The 25,796-nt window shown below is 35.4% G+C and overlaps 1 protein-coding gene and 1 pseudogene across 1 annotated transcript in view; one reads left to right on the top strand and one right to left on the bottom strand.

The window, feature by feature from the left end:
* Positions 1-25,796, bottom strand: part of Cfap47 (cilia and flagella associated protein 47) — a 337,765-nt gene that overhangs the window by 166,141 nt on the left and 145,828 nt on the right. The window contains exons 37-41 of the mRNA XM_029561230.1: positions 23,542-23,657; positions 20,434-20,584; positions 18,698-18,786; positions 13,371-13,448; positions 6,317-6,387 (exon numbers count right to left, since the gene is read on the bottom strand). Of these exons, the coding sequence (XP_029417090.1) occupies positions 6,317-6,387; positions 13,371-13,448; positions 18,698-18,786; positions 20,434-20,584; positions 23,542-23,657 (505 nt within the window). The remainder of the gene's footprint in view (positions 1-6,316; positions 6,388-13,370; positions 13,449-18,697; positions 18,787-20,433; positions 20,585-23,541; positions 23,658-25,796) is intronic.
* LOC103730164 lies at positions 15,108-15,708 on the top strand (annotated as a pseudogene).

Genomic DNA, 25,796 nt, shown 5'->3' with positions numbered 1-25,796 from the left:
TTGCTGCTCTTTTCACAATAGCTAAGACATGGAAGCAACTTAAGTGTCCCTCAAATGACGAGTGGATAATAAAAATATGGTTCATTTATATGATGAAGTTTTACTCAGCAGTAAAGAAAGATGAAATCATGAAATTTGCAGGTAAATGGATGGAACTAGAAACTGTTATACTAAGTGAAGTAACACAGACTCAGAAAAAAAAACTATGTATGTTCTCCCTCATATTTGGATTCTAGCACCAAATCCTGATAAGTGAGTAAGTATCCAGACATAACTACAGCAACCAGGATAATGAAAAGCAGCCAGGCAGGTAAAGGATAAGAAAGAATCTGAAAGAGAACAGTAGGAAACAGGTGTTAATAAGGGATATATGGATAAAAATTAGGTTATGTTAAGGGGACGGGGAGGGAAGGTTATTCAATGAACCTAAGCGATAAAGGGAAAGAAGGAGCTCAAGAGAGGAGGGACCATAGAAGTGTATTATTAAGGGAGAAATGGGAAAAATGTGGGCAACTTAAATAGGGTAACCATGGTGGAATGGTTAGACAATGAGAGAGCTAAATAATGCCTAGCTACTTTAAAAAAAAAAAAAAAAAACAGAGGGAACCATATTAGTCCAACAACCTACTGACAAAGTATACATACAACTAGATCAAGGAATATATGTCCAAACAAAGTTTATTTGAGAACATTTGGTCTTTGCCCAAGCTTTATCAACATGTCACATGGTATAAAAGTACGAGACTGGTGGAACTAACCTTCTTGGATGTTTAACAGCCATACTTTGAGGCCAATACTAATTTGGTCAGAGGGACATAAAGGACAGTTTTTGTTCCTTGCCCACCTAGGTCGACTAAGCTCCAGGGACTATGAGCATCTCTCAAAATGTCCTGTAATTGCGGTGAGTAACCTGTCCTCTTGATCAAGGAGGCCATGGAGACCCCATCAAATGGACTTGAACCATTGTCCAGTCTACAAAGAGGAGGGTCTACCCAGAGGAAACATTTCCTCCATGCATCCAAGTGAAGCCAGCCATGGTCAAGTAGGACCTTTGACTTATCATCACATAAATGGAACTGGTAAAAGAAAGGAGCCAGGGGTTCCTCCCAAGCCCATGTGACCCATGAGGGACAGATCCTCAAACAGCCTTAAGAGTAAAAATAAATTGGTTTATCTGGGCCAACTTTATGGTCTTAAACACCCAAAAGGAAAGTGTAACCAAAAATTAAATGGGTCAGTATAATTTTTTAAGAGTCTATGTGTACAGCTAAATGCTAGGCTACATAACAAGAAACAATGGTGAGATCCTAGCAGACAGCCTGAGAGGGTGGGTTCTGACCTCCATTGGTGTAGAGGCTCTGATCTCAGCAGACTGCCAGAGAATGCTGAGTTCTGCCCTCCCTTTGGCCCCCCTCAGGCAGAGGGCTGAGAACGCAGGGGACTGCTTGAGAGTCCCCAATCCTGCCTCCACGTGGTGGTCCTTTTAATAAGATGATGTTATACACTAGTCCCTTCTGCAGATTACCATCATCACGACTTCAGCTGAGCCTGATTGCTAAATATCATCACAATTGAGCTTATTGATGGTTGTGCTCATTCATTAAAGAGGAGCCAAGCAGGGTCATTGGACCCTCACAGGAGTATCCAGCCACTCTTCCCAGCCAAATGTATGTAATTTGACCCTAATAACATATGGCCTCCTGGATCTGGAGAAAGCTAGGAAGTAAAGGCATGACCCATGCTGGGTTAAGGCTTTCCAGTGTGCTTACCCACAGGTCAGACACACACCTCAGCAATCCCTCAGTTATCTGGTAAGTAAGCTCAATAATTTCAGTGGTTCCCCAGAAAAACTTTAGTCAAACATTGGCTTGACACTAGAACCTTAAAAGGGAATAAGCATTGCTTCACATCCGCAGAAAAAGAAGTCTCACAACAGATGGAAAATTTATTTGTTAATGCTATTATGTCTCATAATTATTAAAAAAAAGAAAATGAGAATGTAAAAGATGTTAAAATGATATGGGAATGGAGATATTTTCCAAAAGAGACAGAAAAAAATGAGAAAGCGTAAGCAAGTGATGAAGTTCTGTTTAGGTTTGTTATGATATATAAAGGATTAACCAAAAATAATATATACATAATCTTAAAATTTCTATGGTCATAGTTTAGTCAATTAGTTTAAGGAACAAAGTATATATCTAGTCAAGGTTTATGTGAGAATATTTGGTTTTTTATCCAAGCCTTATCTACACAGCACATGATAATTAAAAGTACCAGACTGGTGGAAATAACATTATTGAATGTTTAAAAGCCATAGTTTTGAGTCCTATACTGATGTGGTCAGAGGGACTTAAAGGACAGCTTTTGCCAGTTCACCTCCAAGGTCGAATAAGTTCCAGGGGACTATGGAACATCTCCCAAAATGTCCTGTAACTGTGGTGTGTCACCTGTCCTCTTGTTCAGTGAGGACATGGAAACCCAACTAGATGCACTTGAACCAGTATCCAGTCTACAAAGAGGAGGGTCAAGTCAGAGGAAACATCTCATTCACGCTTCCAGTTAAGCCAGACATGGTCGAACGTGACCTTTGACTTATCTTCACATAGATGGAACTGGTAAAAGGAAGGAGCCAGGAGCTCTTCCCAAGCTCATTTGACCCCTGAGGAACAGATCCTCAAATTATCTTAAGTGTAAAAAATAAATTGATTTATTTGGGACAACTGCATAGTCTTGAACACCTAAAAGGAAAGTATAACCAAAGAGTACAGTCATCAGTATATTTCTTTAAGAGTTCAAAGGATTATACTTCCCAGACATTAAGCTTAAGTCTATATAAAAAGTTGTTTAGACAATTATTTCTCATTGATGATTTTGTTCCTAACCTGAAAGTGCTGCTCAGATGTAAGACTTCAAATCTTGGTTTCCAACACTGTAATGCCCACCTGTAGCTAAAGGAGACAACCTGCTATTGTTCTAAAATGATGGATAAATTTGTTTTCTCCCCCTATCTAGAAGGGAACTGACACTGATTCTAACTACTCCAACAGCTATCAAAATACCTGAAAGTAAATCGTGAATCCATCACTCTAGAGGTGAGTCTTGGCAGCCAAAAGAAAAATGAGGAGGAACTCAATAGAGGGATGCTTTTGGAAGCCCTTGTCAAGAAACAACAATGGACTTTCATGAACATTTGAAATTTGTCCTGTTCAGACTTTTTTCTAGTTCTCTGTCTAGAACCAGTAATGGCAATTACTCTTGCCTTTCCTTCTCCTTCACATTTCCTATTCATGATTCAAAGACTTTCTTTTCCTCCTTGAGATAAGAGTTATGCAATTTGGGAGTCTTTTAGATAGACCCAATGAAGGGGTACTCCAATTGCCACACCCTGCTTCCCTGCTCAGGATGGAAGAAGCCATCCCGATTCCCTTTTGGCAATTTGGGTAACCTCTTCAGAGTATGGTGTGATAAGAATAGGAGGTAGGAATTGGCTAGGCAGTTAGGGTAAATGACCACAAAGAAAAGTAGCCAGTTTCTTGGCTAAAACTAAAAATGTTGGGCCTCTCAGCAACCTACTATGTTCCAAAGGCCAAAAATGTAGAAAATATTCAGGAGCTTTTATCTAATCCTTAAACAATTTTAGGATTACTTCTTCAGAAGGGGGAATGTTAGAGTATCCAAAAGCCCAATAAAAATTAAATCAACAAAGAAGAAAGAGTACATGAAGTTATCAGAAAAAAAGTGATGGGGAGATATGGGAGGAGTTGGAGGGGAGGGAATGGGCATGGATTTGATCAAAACACCTTGTATGTATGTATGAGATTCTCAGTAAAGTATTTATTTTAAAAAAATAAAAGAAAGAAAGAAACAATGCCAGACAGGAGATGCCTTCCTTTGAGTTGTTGGCCAGGGTGGCCCAAGAGATTCCCAGACAGTAACCCAGCATCGAACTGGGAAAATGAACAGCAGACCCCAGGCTTACCTAAAGGAATATTGACAACTGATTGCTGCTAGACAAGGAACAGCTGATCTTCCTAAAACAACTCTAGATTGGCTGACTAGATTCAGTGGATGGACAAGCACTGGGGAATGACTGGGGGCGTCAACAACACAGTGGACAGTAACAGGGATGAGAGAGTATATGGGCTCCAGTGGGGTGGGGGGGGTGCTATGGGAAGGTGCCATTTGGGAGGTGGGTATATAGATGTATTAGGTTGTTTGTGGTGTTTTGTATGATACACACACACACACACACAAAATCAACAAATAAAAAAATGATTTGTATTTGAAAAAATAGAAAAAAAAAGAGATTCAAAGGAGGTACCCTGTAAGAGGGGGTATTGGCCCTACCAGATACTGTCGACTAGCAAATAAAAAGCTCGATGCCACGAATGAACTTACACTTTTAAAACTGTTTATCAGGGGTCCCATAGACTCTCAAAGACTACTGGTCATTACCCCTCCTCCTGGTTACCCAATAGAACATCATGGTAAGACCTAATTGCTGAAGACACTACATACATGAACTTTAGAACAAACATCAAGCTGGTACTGAGTTCAAAGCCTCATCTCTACTGGCTAGCTTTCATACTGCTGGAAGATGCTATGCATGCCACTAGTAAGAGAAAAATCACCAGCTTTACCAAGCTATGAATCCTGTAAGCTACAACAAAAACAGACCTGGGAAGATACACCCACCAGTCCAATGATGACAAGAATATTATAGGAGAACCAACCACTTTCCAATTTTTATAGTATTTTTTTCATTTTAGTATTTTTATTGAGTTTTTGTGCTCTTCATTTAATATATCTTGAACAAATTTATACTCCCTCCTCCCTCCCTGTCCACCATAGCCCTCACCAGATTGCAGGTGTTCTGTCATATATGTTAAGTCTTATCTCAGCTATCCTGGTGTCTTTTAGTGCAAGTTCATCGACTGGAGTCGAGTCAACTTGTTTAGAGTCACTAACTTAAAGAAGATCAGTTCTCCCTTGCTCAGCAGCAATCAGGTGCCAATAGTTTCTTGGCAAAGGTTGGGGCTTGCTATTTCCCTGGTTCTATGATGGGCATACCACTAATCAAAGAAGTTTCTTTTTGCAACAGATGGAGGCTATTACAGAATCCCACAACTGGCCACACACAGAGAATATGTTTAAGAGATGCCCATCCTTAAGTGACACATCTACAGTGGAACCTCTACAACTAAGGCTCATGGATCATAGTGGAACAGGGGGTAGAGCGAATACTAATAAATGCCTCAAATCTCACCAGCAAAGCTTCCTCATACAACATAATGTGATGCACACAGAAGGTCACAACTGGCTAAGTTTTAGAAAATCAGAGTCTGACAGAGTTTGTGTCCCTGGATAGAAGTCCTATATTAAACCTCATCTGTCCACTGCTCAGGTATCATTGCCTTCAAGTCACTGGAAATTTGTTTATATGAAATTGCAGCAGTGCCGACAGAATGCAAAAGACTCATGCAGACTCAATCACTTTCCAATTTGATTTAAGGTCTGCTTCAAAGGATAAACCCTGTTCATGAGACTGATACAGCCTTAAGAACTTGAAGATAGCCTAATACTATTTTTCTACTAAATAAGTATTGTATTCAATTGACCCCTAATCACCAATTGTTAAGTCCATACATGAACGTATCTCTCAACTCTCACCAGAGAAGCTTTCTCATGCAGCAGATGGTGACTAACATAGAAATCAACACTGACCAAAGTGCATAGAACAAGAGGCTGCATAGTGCTTACTCCTGTATATGACACATATGTCTATTCATCTTTATACAAAATTTTTACAACATACTCAAACCTTTAAAAGGTATGGCTAAACAAAATTTAAAAACACTAAACTTTTCAAGCACATAAAGATCATGCTGTTAAAGACAAATTTTGCTTTTATACCCACCTTAGTGGAACTTTCCCCATCTTTTCATACCTGAATTTATTTCACAAACTAATTAACTTGTGCTCTACTTACAATATTAACCTTAGTGATTGACAATTATCTAAATCAGTTTTTAAACATTGCAATATAAGCCAGAAGTGACAAAAAGACCATATTAAGTAAATGTTCTGAATGTGTTAGACGAAAGAGACTCAGTACTAAATGGAGAAATGTGGGTTAAATCCTCAGGATACTCAGATACAGAAGGGAGAGCAGGAGCAGGTCAATTTCCACCTAGCTAGCAATCTCCAGGGCTTCCATTCTATCATCATTACTAGCCTTGATGAATATTTCAGTTCATTTATTTCACAAAGTGCCAGACCTGAGAAAAACCTACGAGATTTTGTTTGAGGTACTCACATGTTCTTAAGCCGTTTTCAGAATGGGAATAGCTCCTATCAGCATCGTAATCACTGCTACTCACATGACGACTGTCATAAGGAAATGGGGAAATAACATCAACAAGACAAAACAAAATATTCAAATACAATTCTCAATTTTTATTAATTATTATGTGTCTCTGACATTTATGATGACCAAAATATGACATGAAAAGATTACAGATAATATTTCATATATCATTTGATTTTTCCATCATTTTAGATACTAAAAATTACTAAAATACAATACCAATTGTTCATATCTCAACCATTCTTTATAACATTTCCATTGTATATTAAAATAGACTGGAAAATTACTTGGCTATCTTTTAAAACTAAACAGAATCTCTTTCTGAAACTTTTAGAGCCAGGGACTGGAGAGACGGTTCAGCAGTTAAGAGCACTGGCTGCTATTGTAGAGGATATGGGTTTAATTCTCCGCACCCACATGGCAGCTAACAACCTTCTGTAACTCCAATTCCAGGGGATCTGATGCTCTCTTCTGACTTTCATGGCCATTGCATGACACACGTGCACTTACATAAATGCAGCAATATAATCATACACATAAAATAAAATTTAACTATAAAAAATTATAAAGTTTTAGAACCAGGTGTCTTGAAAAAAAATAACTAAAATTATTTCCATGTTTGTGTCTTTCATACAAATGTAGGTGACATCAGCAGAATTTAAATTTCTGCTTGTATTTCTGGAAATGATAGAAGCAACAGTCTCCACTGACAGGTTTCTGGTACTCCAGACACATTAATTTCACCCATATTACTCCTCTGTAATTATTAATTATTACTATGATCAAAAAGCTGACAATGCCACTAAATACTCTGTTCTCTTATATTCCATTTGAATAATCATAACATTTTCTTATCATCACATTTTGATGTTATTTATTTCTTCTTATTATTATTATGTGCTTTAATTCCACAAACAGACATTTAAGTACTGTAATAACTTTCTGATAGGAAGTAAGGAAAATTTCATATTTAATGTAATTTGAGCATTGGTTTGACATTTTAAACCATTTGTAGGTATAATTGTTTTGGTATTTTCACATGTAAAATGAAGGCCATACACAAACAGGAAAGAATGATGAGTGTGTCTTATTTTTCCATATATGGGTTCCATTGTCATCCCTTTGATGATGGAGCTCTGAGCAAAATGACTAATTAAAACCCACAGAAAATCTATGATTTTGTTTTGTTCAATATTTGCAATCTCTAGTCTTTCAATCATTTTTATCATGGCACATAGAAAAGTATATGGATCTGGGCTTCATATCTTTTTTCTTTTGTGTAGCTTGTCAGTAACCAGCAATGAAAAACATTTGGAGAAATCTGAAAGTTCTCTCATTTCCTACAAAGGGTCTCAAACTGAGATGAGATAAGATCCCCTACTGCTCAAGGCAATGACAGAAAAGTTTGTGGATTTAGGAATTTGTCTTAGATTTTCATTATTACTAGAAAATCTGAAAATAATTTAGCTAAAATTGTATGGTTTGAAAAAAAACCTGTTACACTTAACGTTCTTTAGTTTAGAAATTCAGTGACAAACTCAACTTATTTGTAAAACTAGTACCATAGCACCCCAAATATAGAAACCAATGCATTGCCTTTATCTTTTCATTGCTCGCTGCACCTTAGCCTGTGTTACCACTTTTCTAGATATTCATTGATAACTGCTGAAGTGTTATAAGGAAGACATGTTAAAATCTTTCAAGTCATGGCTAGGCATGGAAGCTCACACTTTTACTCACAGGACTTGGGAAACCAGGGTGAGGGGAATCTCTGTGAGTTTGAGAACAATCTGGTCTACACAGTGAGTTCAGGTCAGCCTGAACAGCCTAGAACTTGCTAGTCTACATAGCAAGTTCAAGGAGAGCTATAGCTACATAGTGAGACCCTATCTTAATAAATGAATGCATAAATACATAAATTAAAATAAAATCCTTGTAGTCCTGGGGAAAACAGTATAAAAAGAGACCAAAGAATAAATTATATAAAAACTCGACATCAAATAATATATTTTGTTAATCTCAGTGAATTAGAGCCAGAGAGAGGAAATTATTTTTTAAATAGGAAATGGTGACATTTTTTCCTCTTCAGTAGTGGTATGAAACACTTCTCAACCTAGATTGGTCAATATGCCACTGAGTTGGTTACCTTCAAGGCTTGTGTAAGTAACTCCAAGGTCATATCCTAATTAAAGCTTTGGAAAAAGGATCGCCAAGATCTGTAAAACAGTCCTCATGGAGTAGCTCCAGGGTAGGCATTCAAGGGTCAACCGAATAGCAAATTATCAAATTCAAGTCCAGCTTTAACACATCATGAGATGATATGTGAGCAAATCAAGTTTTGGTTCATTCACTTTTCTACATGTTTAGATGTTTCTCAAAAATAGTCTCAGCAACCATATGAAAGGCCTATGAGGACTCAGCAGGCAGGCAATCATCTATAACCAGGAAGCTAACCTCAGTAGACATCAAAAGTTCCAGTGCCTTAATGTTAGACTTCGCAACTTCCAGAATAGTGACATATAAATGTTGGTTGTATAATCAAACCAATCTATGGTATTTTTTTCTATAGGTACCTTAACGTTCTAAAACATTTAGCCAATTCTATACTCCTACTTATTCAGTATAGTAGAAAGAAAAATATTAAAATCGTTTCTCTCCAATATCTAGTTTTATTGAGTTTTTAGTAAGAGCCAGAGTCTAGAAACTATCTCCAATAGGGTCTGTTTTCACTTATATAGCTATTTTGTTCCTGTTATGAATTAGTGATGAATGATGAGGATTCTAAATTCATGGACCTTGTAGAAAGTCTGCAATGAAATGAAGTCTAAAACTGCAATTCAGAATGTACATCACTTGAGCACCTATTTTTTTTTCTTTTTCAGACAGGATCACCATTTGGCCCCAGCTGACCTGGAAATCATTATGTAGACTATGTAGAACTCACTATGGCCTCAGTCTCACAGACATCTGCCTGCCTCTGCCTCCTGAGTGCTGGAAGCACCACGCCCAGCCATTGAGTACCCTTTTCAACCTTAATTCATGCGCAACCCTTATACTCCATATATAGAATCATATTTCTTGCATTTTCCTTTGCTTGCTCCTAACTATTGCTTCTGCAATTCCCTCTTCTCTTGCTCTTTAGGATTCTATGAAAATTTTCACACTCCCTGAGCTTCTGGTCATAACGATCATACTCATCATTTCACACATTATATCAGACCCCAATTTTTATGTGGAAAGTAAAAATACCAGAATAAAGTATGTGAATGATGTTCTCTATTACACCTAGGTAATATTACTTAAACAAGCAGACCACAAAGTACTTCTGTCTATATAATATTTATAATCAATGCATTGTGCTCTGTAAACATGCCCCCTCTTATAGACCTTTGTTTACTTCTCTACTACATGACTTGCTCCTTGAGGGCGACATATATAACTGACTTATCTCTCCAATTCAAAACTACTGAGAGAACTGCTGAGGGTACAGTTTTTTAAGAATTTGTGAAGTGAATAAATAACTCAGCATTGCTGGAAGGAAATAGCAAGTCATATCTCTATAAAGAGTAATTGAAAATGTACTCATTTCACAGCACAGCCTTTATAGTAATCAGTGCCTGTATTTTGGTCCAAATCAGCTTTTTGTACTAATCCTTCTCTAATAATTCCTTTAGATTTAACTAGAGTAAGAAATTTTCAGGTTACGTGCACAGCAACACACTCACTCAGACACATGCAAATATATAATAATGATATTACTTTTAAAAAATTTAAGTGCCTTTGCTGTGTTTATGGTTCATATTCTCATAAGTAAAATGTGTGATAACTCATAGTTTTATAATTCATGTAACTTCAAAGTGCTTTAAAAGGTTGCATTACTTGAAACTACATGGATAAAAAAATTTTTTGTGAAAAAATTCCTCAATAAGTCTTAAAAATAACACTTAAGGGGCTGTGGAAATGGCTCAGTGATTAAGATCACTGGCTGCTCTTGCAGAACACCTGGGTTCTGTTCCCAGCACCCATACTGCAGCTAACAACCAGCCATAACTCCAGTTCCAGGGACTCCAATGATCACTTCTGGCCTCCATAGTCATTGCACCCACATAGTGCACTTACATACATGCAGGAAAAACACTCACACATATAAGACAAAAATAATAAATAAGTAAATAAATAGAAATGACACTTAAGTCTGGTATCATGTCACATGTTTTTAATTCCAGTACCTCAGGACTTAGGATGCAGAGGCACACAGCTAACACTCTTGTGAGTTCAAGGCCAGCATGATCTACCCCGTGAGCTCAAGGCCAGTCAGAGAAACATAGTGAGACTGTCTCAAAAACTCAAAAACAGAAAAAATATATAAATAAAAACAAAAAAATCCAACTTAAAAAGAACATACAGACCAGACGTGGAGGATCAGGACTTTAATCTCAGCACTCAGAGGGCATAAGCAGGTGAATCTCTATGAGATGGAGACCAGCCTAATCTACATAGCCAGCTGGTACTACAGAGAGAGCCTGTCCCAAAAGAAGAAAAAGGAAAAAAGAACCTGCAAATTGCCCAAATAAAGTTCTTCATTCTCACATAAGTTTAACGTTAGCATTGGTGAAATACAATACTGCACAAAGCCTAAAAAATGGAAACATTTATTTAAAAATTTAAAAACATATTTCTTATTCTCCTTGTTACTCTGTGTGTTAAACACGAGAGTAGCATATCATGAAGACAAGATGATAAGAGACAGGTCATATTACAATTATTTCTAGACTTACTACATTACACTATCACTCTGGTTATGACATGAAATCCTCAAAAAATAGTAAAATAAAATGCATTTTCTTAAATGGTTATTTTTGTCTGGAAATTTGTTTAAGGAAAGTCATTGTTTTTAAATTTTAAAATTTCTAAAGAGGAAGACTTAGAAGAGAGCTAAGGAAATGTTAAGTAAAATGGAAGCATCTGTGTGAAATAGAGTGTAAGATAACGTTTGAGAAACTGGCAGGCACACTTCTTACTCTGTGCTTCCTGTACTAGGTAAGTATTTTAGAGGAGTACGTTCAAAATATTCTTTGTGGCCAAATTTAAATTTTGAATTATTTGTGCTTGCTCATTCCCTTTTCTTTTTTGATTCGAGAACGTCACTACTAAAATTGGGGTCCTTATTTGCAGCTTTGCATTCAATGGCTGTGATTTTATTACATGTGAGCAAATCAAGCACTTTAAAAGCACAGTGTAAAAGAAAACGCTCCAAAATGTGTGATATAAAATTTCTAAACTGTATTTCAAATTTAAATTGTATTTCAAAGTGAACTCAATTTTATTATTCATTAATCTTATTTGATTTTGATTTGTTTATGTTCTCAAATATATCTATACTGATTAGGGGTCTAATTCTAACATATCATGGCATAAAATTTTCATAATTAATGTGAAAATATACTTTATAGCCATTCAAGAAAAAGTCTATGATCATAAAGCATCTAGTTAATCAAGAAGATAAAACTGAAAAGATAATTCCTACAAGTTTTTTAAACAATACTAGTGTATCATTTACAAAAATAAACATAAGAGAGCTGGAGAGTTGTCTCAGCAGTAAATAGCACTGGCTGCTCTTGAGGAGGACCCGGGTTCAAGTCCCAGCACCCACATGGCAGCTAACAATTGTCCTCAACTCCAGTTCCAGGGAATCCTGTATCTTCTTCTGCCCTCCATAAGCATTACATACATGTAGTGTCCTTACTTATATGCAGGCAAAACACTCATACAAACAAAATTAAAATGAATAAAGATACACTTAAAATTAGTATTTAAAAATCTAATAATTTCCTTTTTACAGGACCCATAATCCTGCCTTTTATGCTCAATGCACTAATCCAAAATAGATAAGCAAAATTTGTAATGGCCTATTTAAGCAAGAAGTACCTTACTATTCAATAAAATATGTGCAATAAGACCTAAGTTGTTTACTTTTTAAAAATTTTTCTCTCACAAAATAACCAAGGTAGAATTCAATTATTTTATGACAGAAATAATCCTTATACTCTCCTAGAAGTGACAATAGAATTTGCTTCTGAAAAATAAACTACATAAATTTTAATCTTAGTAAGATGTGCATACAACTCAAAAATTTAACTTTAAGCATCAAGGAATAACTTTACCACTGGGAACCACTACTTATCAAAATTGCCAAATTTTTGCATCCTGATATATTTTCATATCCAAAAATGACAGTGATATTATCAAGCCATTCACATAGATGCAGAAAGGTATAAAATCTGCAAATCCCTTAAGAGTACAGGTCTTTATGTGCATGGTTACATTCATGGTGGCCTACATCATATCATTCATCTTATTAAATAGTTTTAATTATATTTCACCTTAAATAGGTATTATATAGATAAAATTATATGATACATACAAAGCAATGTAATTTTAAAGTATTCTTTTTCCTCAATCTGAAATAAAATTCCATGTCTAACCTGATTAAAGATGTCATAAAGTGGAATAGATTAAATTCATATGATCATAATTGTCTATGAAACTTATCTTTCCAAATTGATGTACTTGCTAAAAGGTATTCATCTCTCTTAAATAAATACTCTTGGTAAATTAACAGTGTTAAAGGTAATGTGTACAGTACTACAAAGCTGTAGTCACAGACTGATCCAGTTCATGGTTGAAGTCAAACACTGAGGCCAGACGGACAGAGTTTTACATCTTTTCCTCCTAGAAGAATTAGTTCAGTACACCCAGAGTGTTTGTGGCCTTTTCAAAGAAAATAATATGATGAATAATGAGAACTGACTATATTTAATCAAGTGCATATTTTCACAGACATGAACCTCATAATATCAAAATTATACCTGAATAAAAGTTCAGATAATATAAATGAAATATATTGCATAAATTAAACTTATTGTATAATTCTCTAATAAGCTTGAGTACTCATCAGAACTTTCCCTCAGATACTTATGAGTATAAAATCAGAGCCATTTACTCAGGAATCGCAACTTTTGAAGACTGAGATACATGTGATGGCAAATACATGAATGTTGTGGATTCCACAAGAAAGACACTGAAATAGAGAAAGAAAAGGTTATTTTCAGTTGCCCTGAAACAAAATTTAGATGACAAAATACTCTTTTGTACACTTCTTCATCACCTGTAAAAGATATTCAGAATCAAAATCAAAATAAGCTTCAGTTCATAATGCCCATGTGTTCTTATGCTGCAACACAAAGCAACATTTTGTGCATACTACTACATCAGTATGTTACTGCCAGGGATGTGGCCTGGCTATTAGAACAATAGCCTGCCAAAAGAAGCGAGGCAAAAGAGAAATATTTGGAAGAGAAATAAGTAATGTATAATATTCTTTTATATAGAAAAGTGAATGCCCTCATACATGTAATGGGTCATGGATTCAACCTGAAATGTCCATGGCAACCTCATGCTTTCAATACTTATTCCTCAGCTAGAGGTGTTATTTTGGCAGCCTATGGAACTTTTGGGAGGTGAGACACAGCTGTCAGTGGAGGCACGCCTTTGATTGTCCAGTCGATGGTTCCTGTATAGCTCTTTGCTTCCTGGATACCATAGTGAGAACTGCCTGCCATCAGCTCCTTCCAGCAGGAACTGTGTTTCTCTGTTCTGACTTATCCATCTACATGGACTGAAATGTTGTGAAACTATGAAACCAAATGAACTACTCTCTTCTCCAGCTGTTCATGTATTTTTTGTAAAAAAGAATTAAGAACAATGATTACAAATACAATAATGAATTTTCATAGCAAACAACATGAAATCATGAATGACAGTTCAAACCGTATTCCAAAAAATAAATAGGAAATCACACAGAATGCTTGATATATAGACAGAGTTTTACATATATCTATTTATATTTTTCAAAAGGATAAATGTATTGTTCAGGCTCCAATGACAGATATGAACAGCTAACTAATATGTATGTTGCTGCCAGGGATGTGGCTTAAAAGCGTACACAAAATCGAAAACAGTGAAAATAAAATATCAGGACAATAGAAACTATAATAAGTTCTAGAAAGACATAGCGATTCAGTACTTCCTGTATGCTAATACCCATCACACAAAGTAACAGATATTCCTTAAAGTGTTGGTATGAGACAAGGTACTGGATAGTAGAAACATGAAGAGGTTTATCTCCCATGTTTTCCATTGGCAACATTAAAAATAACATCCAGTCAAACTGCCCTCCAAGAAAAGGAGAAATTAAGACAGAAAGAATTACAGAAATATCTTATAAAAACATTAATGGAGTATCTTTCAGCTTAATCAAAAGGTAATAGAAACTACGTGGAGAGAGCTTGGTGTCTTTTTATGTAACTCTAATCCCTAGTACAAAAGATGTAGAGGTAGGAGAATCATGAACTCAAGACTATCCAGAGCTACGTAGCAAGACACTGTCTCAAATAAAGCAAACAGGAAAAGAGAAAAGCACAGGAAGAAACAACGTCCACAAGAAAAGTTAACTTTATAGATAAATACCTAAAATAAACACATCATAAATGATTTTAAGCAAATTTATATTGTCTTTTCTCACTTGAAAAGAAACAAGGGCACCATACTGAACATAAAATAATACAAAAATCTGTATGTTATAATGCATATTCAACATTGTTTTAAATCCAAGTACTAGTTATAATTGTCAGGGAAATTATTAAGAAAATGATGAAGCACTTCCAGCCAGTGCCAAGCAATGGGCATCTCTCGGTACAACTGGCATAAGTGCCACAAGACTGGGCACAAGAGAGCCTTACCACAAGAAGCAGAAGTATGAGCTTGGGCTGCCTGCTGCCCACACTAAGACTGGCCTGCGCCGATAACACACAGTTGGAGTTCAAGGAGGCAATAAGAAGTACCATGCCCTGAGACTGCATGTGGGGAACTTCTGGGGCTTTGAGTGTTACAGGCACAAAACAAGGATCTTTGATGTTGTGTACAATGCATCCAATAACGAGCTGGTCCAAACCAAGACCCTGGGTGAAGAACTGCATCATGGTCATTGACAGCATGCGGAACCGACACTGCCCCTGAGCTGCAAGAAGGGGGCCAAGCTGACTCCTCAGGAGGAAGAGATTTTAAACAAAAAGCAATAAAAAAAAACTTCAAAAGAAATGTGATGAAAGGAATAAGAATGGTAAAAATCAGCAGTTTTCTGAAGGAGCAGTTACAGCAGGGAAAACTTCTTGTCTGCATTGCATCAAGACTGGGCCAGTGTGGTAGAGGATGGCTATGTGCCAGAGGGCAAGGAACTGGAATTCTACCTGAGGATGATCAGAGCCTAGAAAGGCAAATGAGTCATCTTAGCTCATGTAAAAAAGGTGCTTATTCTGTGTTTAAAAAAAAGGAAAAGAAAATGATGAGAAAACATAACTTAGAAATTAAATGTGAGCTCCACAACTATTTACAATTAAGTCACAAACTCAAGCAGTAATAGAAATTATAAGAAACCAATGAAATTATAAGACATACGGAGAACTAGAATAGCTAGTATCAATGCTGCATCCCTGTAGTCCCATTTTTAGACAGGTAGAGACAGAAAGATTATCAATTCAAGGACACCATGGAATCCATAGTGAATTGAAGATCAGCCAGAGCTACATAGCAAGATACTATCTGCACTAAAAAAATGGCACAAATAGACTTACAGGAATCAATTATGTTATATCTTTGTTTATGTGTGCCGGTGTGAGCATATATGTGCACATGTGTGGGAGTGCATAGCTACGTGGTTACATTTATTTGCTCATATGTATGGAGGCCAGAAGAAGTGTCAACCTTGGGTGCTGTTCCTTAGGAGCTATCCACTGTTGCTAATCCATTTGTTTGTTTGCTTTTTTGTTTGTCTGTCTGTTTGGCAGAGACTCTCACTAGAACCAGGGCTCATGGATTAGAGTATGACAGCTGGCATGTGATCCCCAAAGATCTACCTGTCTCTGCCTTCCAAGAACTTGGATTAAAAGCACACCCCATCATGCATAGCTTTGCATAAGGGTGCTAGGAACCAAACACTGGTTATTGTGCTTATACAACAAAGACAATGAAATAACCCATTTTCTTAGCCTCAAATCCTGCTATATATCACATTACATTAACTGTAAGTGAATTAAGCACTAAAACCAAAAACACAGAGATTACCAAAGTGATTTAAATGAAAAACCAACACTGGATCCAAAGACATATGGCGAGGAAAAGGGGTATTAAAGAATTACCATGAAGCAATAATGGAAACAGAGGTAAATTGGCTATAATACCAGAGGAAACAAAATCTGAAGTAAACATTATTCTAACATTCGCTGCATTAACCTGAACCCTGGAGAAATGCAATGAAACTATAAAATACAGTTGTTTAACCTCTTTAGAAATGGATATAAGTTTATAAAATAAATGAATAGAACTCTATTCAACAAAATCTATGATAATACATTAAGGAAACTTAAACCTACAGTCTGTGGTATTTGGAAAACAATTTCCCCAAAAGACCAAAGAAACATCCTATCTTTTTACCTTCTCCTCCCCAATTCTGCAGGAGAGAAACTTTAACTACCTCCACCAGGAACAAATTGTTCTATTACAGGAGTAGCATTGCTGTGAGTAATGAGATCTTAATCGCCTTTGTCTCTGTTTTTAAGGTGGTGGTTCAATGCTGGAAGAAATAAGCCAAATAATTTTTCTGCTACATTTTGTCCCTCATCTCAATAAAGTTTTAGTATTCACCACTGCTCTTTGAGATTTGCAACAATTCCCATTCAGACAAAAGATGAAGAAAGACATTAGAAAATCAGCCAAGAAAGAGGAAGATCCAGTCTGTCTGGAGACAGGCTAAAAAGAAGGAAGACAAAGCCCAGGACAAGCTCAACAATCTCCTCCTGATTTACAAAGGTACTTACGATAAACTCTGTAAGGAAAATCCTAACTATAAGATTATCATTCCAGCTGTAGTATCTGAGATACTGGAGAGTAGCAGATTTTATCCAGTGGAACTTCAAGAGTTCCTTATTATGTCTAAAAACTGGTGTGCATGAGACTAAAGCTAAATGCAGATGCATAACTTTTTCTAGATTGGCACAAATCCACAGGAAGAAATAGTAAAAGAAATGATAACTAGGGCAATTTATATAACAAAAATAATATTTGTATACATGCTGTCTTTTGCAATTTGAATTGTTGTATCCCATCAAGCATTATATGTTGAGACTCTAACTCCTAGTACTTCTGAATGTGACTGTATTTGGACAAAAAAAACTTTATGTAGATGATTAACATTTATCTCTCCATGTGGATGCTAATTTAAACTGACTATTAAAAGTAGAGAAGTGGACCAGGGGAAATACATATTCCCCAATTCATAAAACTTACATTGTTTTTCTTTTAGTTTTATCAACAAAATGCAGGAATAACTGTTTAATGTTTCCACTGAAAAACTACATTCAGACATTAGCTTAATTTATGGGCACATTTTAATATTTATTAATAGCACATCTAAAATTCTGTGTTCTGTGTATTCCAATATAATGTTTAACAAAATAGTATGTAATTTTATCTTATGTACCTGAGTAATCAATTTAATGAGTGCAGTTGAAAATAAAACTTTGAAAGTCTAGATACAAAGTGATTAAAATTCAATTCATCAAATTTAATAAATTTATCAATTTATTAACTAACAAATTAGTAAATATTAAATACAAAGAATATTATATTATATTGAGACTCTCAGTTCCAATTCAGGTATTGAAACTGTGATTTCTGGAACTGGAACACAGTTACTAATTTAATCATCACATGAGTTACTATCTTCAACTTGTAAAGTTTTAGGAAGTAAATTAGTTGTCTTTTTAGAATAGCAAAAATTTATTGTCTTTTCATTGCAAAGCTTGTTACAAATTCTCAAGATAGACCCAATGAACACAGAGAATTAAATATGATGCTCTAAGGAAATAGTATTCTTTAACTGAATCAGTGTTTAAGTTTTGGGCATTAACAAAGAGAATGCAAATAGAAGTAAAGAACCTACCAATCATAAATTTTTTAAAGTGCAAGATTGCACAATATCTTGAATAAGCCTTTTAACAAAACTTATTGGTTTGACATGACCAAGTAGCAATTTTAAAAATTCATTTTACTTTCATGGTTTGGTGTACTTTGTCTCACTGTGCTCATAAGTTAAAGGAACATAAACACATACAACTTATTCTCTGAAGATTCATGTGGAAGAGGTAAAGAAAATTAGTATTTTTCTTAAGAGTATAGATAGTGCAATAAATTTACATTTCAATAGTAACTTACCAAAAATCTCCATCAGCTGAAAAGGGGTTTCTCACATTCACAGTAACTTCTTTCCATTGGTAACACGGAGCTTCGCATTTTAGAACATCCTGAAGTTAAAAAAAAAGCATATAATAATGACAAAACTCAGAATATCCTTAGTTATAAAATACAGGCTTAAAATTCTAGTAGCTACTTGAATATTACATATAATGAAGAAAATTCTGTCCCTCACAAGTATTTTCTTGTAACAATTCAAGTAAGATTAAAATATATTTTATTTCATATTTAACCTTTATAATGTGTTAATGAATAACCTATTTTTAAGAATGCTTCCTAAGCTGAACTCTTAATAACTAATTTTTATGAATGCTTATATATGATTTCTATTTCCAAGTAATAAACCATATGCATTTTATGTTTATATATACACACATATTCACAAATATATATATATATGACCTAAGAAAAAGCCATTTATATGTGTGTATATATTTGTGTGTGAAACTGTGTGAATATGGTTTGTATATGTTTATAGTGTGATGGTTACAATGACATAATTATGAGAGAATAAGGTAGAATATAAAACTTCAAAATAATTTGTAGAGAAATAAATTATAGAAATTTGACAGTTATCAGCAAATAATGTTCCTGTTTTATTTCTTCATTATTATTAAGCTGCTTCTTGTTGACCTAAGATGATTAATAGGCAGGCTGAATTTCATCAGAGTTACAGTAACACCAGTTGTCAATTTTTCTGTCCTGTAGTGAGGTTAATGGCAGGCTATAATCAACTATCTCACAGAACTACATGTGACAAAGTAGTACGCTACTTCAGAGAATTTATGTGAGAGGGTGGAGAGATGTGAACTCTGCTAAAGAACAAATGAAAGGATAACAACATATTATAGTTCAAAATGACCATCTCCTGTTTGGGAGCATCACTGTCTAATACATCAGTCTGTCCACTTGAGCATCCCATTGTTTCTACACATAACTGATCACCACATATTCCTCCTAAAGTTGCTGTTTCTAATTCTTCCTCTTGCCATTCACACTCAAAGGTGGATTTTTGTTCATTTGTAATAATTTATATAGAGGCATGGCAACAAACTTGTTTGCCTTTACCATGTATGCATGGTAGTAAATAGCATTCAAACAAAACAATGATTGTAAAAGTCTAGCAAACATCTTTCTGTAACATCTTTTTAGATATGAAGTTGTAGAACTCTGTGAATATGATTATCTTTCAATAAATTTCATCAGTAGCAGGAAACTTATAATGGATTTTCCCCACAGAACACTACAGATAAAGAATGTCAAGTCTGGAAGATGCGTAAGGTGCCTGCTACCAAGCCTGATGACCTGAGTTCAGTCTCCAGAACTCACATGGTTGAAGGAGAGGACTTGAAGAGAACTGACTCCAGCCAATTCCTCTGAACTCCATTGTGCTGCGGAATGCACACATGCACATGTGTATAAATGCACAAGCACAAAAAATATTTTATAAAAAATTTAAATATATTTAAAAATTGTTAAATGTCCCCATCAGACAAGAGAAAATTCTTCTTTGAATAAATTGTCAACTTTCTGTGCTACCCTGAAAAGTCTTGAATTCACAAGGTTTGAAAGGAAAAACATGATCTCAAGGATCAAGAGCTGAATAGAAAAAAATACACAGGAATAATCATGATATGATACTGCAAGGTCTGGGGAAGATGAGAAAAGGTCATAAAAAACAAGTAAAATTTACTTACAATTGCTTTAAAATTGAGTACTTCCCCCTTTAAAGCAAAAGCCACGGTACTGCCTCCTATTCCATCCTTTTGTTTCGAAATTAACAACAATGTAGCTTCAGAAGGATGGAGGAAGCGACTTAAGAATTTCACAGTGAGGACAGTTTGGTTTCTGTTTTATAAAAAAGAAAACATTTTATTGGAAAAGGATAAGTATATATTCAGTATAGATCACTGAGTGCCTACATCTCAAAATGTACTTACTTGTAAAAAAATTAAAGAGTTTTGAAACATGACACATCTATATAATCCAAATTTAATCTCCAAGTATACTTTTAATATATATATATGATATATAAGAATACATATTATATATATAAGAATCCATATATATATACACACATATATATGTGCACATTTGTGTGTGTGTGTGTATATATATATATATATGTACACTTTCTGGTACACTTTCTGACTTTCTGTTTTCAAATTCTCAGTCATGTGCTTGTTTTGGTTGCATAAATGAAACTAATAACAAACATTTTTGATTAAAAATAATGCCTAGGCCAGATGTGGTGGTGCATGCTCTTAATCCCAGCACTCAGGAGGCAGAGGCAAAGAGATCTCTGTGAGATTGAGGTCAGCTTACTCTATCCAGAGAGTTCTAAGTAAGTTGTGGCTACAGGGAGACCCTGCCACCAAAAACGCGAGCAAACAAACAAACAGAAGACAAAAATAATAATAAAAATACCTAATACTAAGTTTGAAAGAATAATTTCAATTCAAAATAGAAATAATGGTAGATAAATAGATCCAATATACTTCTAATTTCAGAGAAAATAAAAGATGGAAGAAAGCAATATATCCAGTTATTTAATTTTTAGTTTTGTATTATAACATGTAGTCTAGTGGGAAAGAATCTAATGCGGTGGAGATTCTATTTGCCAACTTGTAGAAAAATGTCAACAGCTAGCTCCGTAGCAACCATTATGACCATATTGGCCACATTTTCGCATATTAATTGAAGATGCTACAAGTCTTGGGTGGAAGCAACATGATCCTTTAGAAACAGAAGAAGTGGGCTTCATTAAGAGCTGCCACGGGAACATTTCTTCCATGTCTCGGTAGTTCCCCTTAAGAGTCTATCAGGAATCATATCGCTACAGCCCCTTGGGTTTGGTTAAGTTCTGAGGCTTGCTCCCTCACCCTTGAGAACAGAGAAAGTCTGTCAGAAGGTTTTGTGGGAGTATGAAATTTCCACCTCCTATTTCTGTAATCATATTCCTTGTTCAGCTTTGATTTCACCGTGTGCAAGGGACACACTGAAATCTGGCACATCTTGTTTTCATTTTTCATGTAATAATGAACTTTGAATCCAGAATAAGATCATTTTTTTTTCAAGTTGGCTCAGGCTTACAGCCTACCTTCACCCTGGCATGGTGATAAATAACAAAAATATTTTACCAACGATTATAGTCTGACCTCTAGCATTTTTAGCATTACACATCATATGTCAATTATTTTTTGTACAGTTAAGGTACATGTATTGATAATGGAGATGGGCATAGCTTCCCTTGTGTCAAGCCTTAGCCTTATTTCCAACATCGTTGTGAAATTGCTGTTGAATGGGTGAGATGAGGGACCAGCAACTACTAATCTAAATGAGCAGAGTGCAAAATCAATGAAAATATTCAAAATTGATTTTGTAGGGAAACTCACAGGCCAAATATAGCAGAAATAGTGGGATTTTTATACAAATGGATCTCACTAATCTCCTAAAAATTCCGTTAAAGGACTATTCAAGAAGAATCATGGATTAAATTTCATTGAAATTAAAGAGCCTTTCATATTGGAGAGTTTTCCTGAGCCTAGAAGCTCAAATTCTGCAAATTTCCTATGTGATTTAAAATTTTTCTAGATAATGCTTTAATGTCATTAAATAACTCCATTTATTCATTGATTCAATCACTTAAATTATATTTATATATATCTTACAATGTTCGTGGCACTATGTCAGTTTTATGAGACACAGAAATTATTTAAACACATAATATTAATGATATCCTGGACCATACATTCTATAGCACATGGCTGAATACACCACATCACCAAATACATTTTAAAATTATGGGGTTGGAAAGATGGCACAGTAGTTAAGAGAACTGGGTGCTCTTCCAAAGGACCAGGATATGGACTCCAGTACCAAATGGCAACCAATAACCAACTGAAACTGCAGTTCCAGGGGACGTGGGTCACTCTTCTGTCCTTTGTGGGTAATGCACACATGGGTGCATTTACATGCATGAAGGCAAAACACTCATCCATATAAAAGACTTTAAAGTGGTGAATTACGTATGTGCTTTAAATACTACATTCTTGGAGCATATGTACATTCATATATATCATATCTCAACCTCAATATGTATCTTATCCATACAGACACACTAAATTTCAGTATCAGCGCCTTAGAGAAGTAGTATTTTTAAACCTTTACTTATTTTTGTTCCTCATTCGTTCTTGGCATCTAAGTTTTCTATTTATATACAATATAACCTATGCACTACAAAATTATATTTAACATTAGCATAGACTAGATGCAGTTTTATATTACATAAAATATATAAATATTGTATTGTATTATAAATATTGTATTGTATTATATAAATAAGGACTTGATTATAATGCTATCTTTATAGGCAATATACATGCAAAATATATTTTTATTAATTAAATACATACATCTGTTAGCATCTATATATTATTTGAACTGTTCAGTTTGGGTTTAGTTATTGTTGTTGTTGTTGTTGTTTCACAGAAGCAGAGACTTCTTGTAGTTTCATCTGGCTTAGAACTCACTATGTACACCAGGCTGGCCTCTATCTCACAGAAATCCTCCTATCTCTACCTCCCAAGTGCAGGGAATAAAGGCTTGTGACCCCAAGTCTGGCTTTTATTAGAATTGTTTTGTCCAACTTAAAGAAAAACCTCAGAAATATGAAATACAGTTTCTGAATGAAAATTTTTATTAAATATCCATATGTTTAATATAATCAAAATCACTTTTTAGTAGTCTTCATAAATATAAAAGTCTGTTTGAAAATTCAATAAAATATTTTCTTAAAAACTCACTTTGGAGAAATTGTGATAATATTCCCTGTCTGGCCAAGACAGAAGTCAGTAGCATCTCTTCCAACAATTGTAGCTGTATACACTAAGCTTTTCAAGCTTGGGTTTTTCACTAGTATCTGTGTAGAAGTAGAAGATAAAGAAAATAATGAATTGTAGAATTCTGCATGTACTATTTCTGTTTTAACAAGGAAAGTTATACATTCTGTTCATGAAAATACTTACCTTAATGTATACTAACCAAAAGGTACATGACATTATTAGACCCTTTTGTGTTTGACAAGCCTTTGCTATATAGCCTCGGCTGGCCTGGAACTTATACATTTCTGGTTTCAGCCTCCTAAGTGATAAGATCACAGACATGAACCACCATGTCAGCCTAAGATTTGGTGTTTAATGACAGTACCTCTGTCAATCTATATAGTTTATCAAGTTGAAGAGGAATCTTCTAGTAATGGATATGACAGCTTGGATTTAATTTTTATTTGAAAGTCTAATTTTTTGAAGATTTTAAATAAAACTAACATAATTTAATTCCCAAAAAAGGGTAGTCTGGTTGTTCAGTGAAGAAAATAATGCTATCAGTGTAGAGGGCTAGGACAGACAAGATTGTGGCCTGGTATGTAAGCAGGAGTTTAGGCACTGGCTGTCATTTTATTCCTGAACACAAAATATAGAGAACATTAGAGAATTACTTTATTATTAGAGGGTATATGTTTTGAAAAATGTAAATGCACACAGGACTTCTAGAGCATGCTGAAAATATCAAGAAAATAATACACCCTTATTTTTCTGGTTGTGAACCTGAGCCTTTAACAGCTATGCCAGCTGTCTAGCACTTTCTAGACATCATAGGCTAATGAAAAAATAAACCTCAATGCCAGGATGAACTCATTCTCTAGAACCTGACTGATGATCAGGGAATCTATAGACCCTCAAATAATACTGGCCATTGAACATGCTCTTGGTTACCCCACGGAACTGTATGGTAAGATCCTAGTGTTGAAGACACTACATACATGAGCTATAGAACTTAACAAGGGGAAATCGAGCTGGAGCTGACTTCAAAGGCTCTTCTCTACAAGTTAGCATTCATGCAAGAACCAGAAAGAGACAAGTAATCATCATTCTTATCCTGTTCTAAATCCAGTGAACTATAATAACTAGCCTGGCAAGATATGCCCACCAGTGCAATAGTGGCACAAATATTATGGGAGCAACTAATAGCTGTTTAATTTAATTTAAGGTCCACTTCCTATGATGGATCCCATATCTGACACTGATAGTCTTAAGAACTTGAGGCTAAACATGACACAGACATAGGGGAAAACCTAATATGAGTTTTCTACTAAACAGTTATGGTATTAAACTGACTATTCATGACTGGAACCCAAAAGCTCCTCCAAAAAGCTGGAGTTGATTCATGGCGAGTGTGGGAGACGTGGAGCACACTAGGAAAAAGGGTTGGAGCCGCCACCATATTGACCACAGGTGAACGGAGAGCCTGGAAGATTCTGGGCAGGAGGCAGATCGTGCATGCATTTCAAATATGGAAAAGAAAAGGCCTATAAGAATCCATGTCTTTGTAAGTCATCTCTCCCAAATGTCATATAAACTATGAAAAATCCAAATAGAATGTGTTATGTCAGTTTATCAATTCACATCAGGACCAGAGACCCTGAGTGGGGGTGGGTAGCAAAAAGAGAAAAATTTAGTGAAACAATGACTTTTTGTTTTACCCATAGATTAATGCATCTATGGGTAGATGGGTATTAATGCATAAGACAAGCTTCTTATGCAACAGATCATAATTAACACAGAAACACACAACTGGCCAACTTGCAGAGAACAAGAAGCTTCACAATACTTATCTCTGAACAGGATACTTATATTAAGCTTTGCCTCTCACAGCTCAGGGATCATTGTGGAAGAGGGGGTAGAAAGATTTTAAGAGCTCAAAGGTGGTAGACAGCCACAAAGAAACAGTTTTCCAGATATCTGGTCAGTTACTCATATGAACTTATGGCAATGATGATGGCATGTACAGGTCACATGCAAGCTCAAATCAGAAAAAAATTCTAGCAGAGACATGAAAAAGTGGGTACAAATCTCCAACCGCACTTAAGGAGACTGTGACAACAGATGGCTAATAGGAGGATCAGAGAAAGTATCAAGGTAGGACTCTTGGTAGGTTAGCCAGGCTCCTGTGGATGCATCCACAATGAAGGACATTCAGAGACACAAAGCAGACTCTATAG

This window comes from Nannospalax galili, unplaced genomic scaffold (genome assembly GCF_000622305.1).
Source record: "Nannospalax galili isolate Female #2095 unplaced genomic scaffold, S.galili_v1.0 scaffold1733, whole genome shotgun sequence".
Classification (NCBI taxonomy): Eukaryota; Metazoa; Chordata; class Mammalia; order Rodentia; family Spalacidae; genus Nannospalax; species Nannospalax galili.
The sequence above is the reverse complement of the archived record's forward strand: the minus strand, read 5'-3'. Positions and strand labels throughout refer to the sequence as shown.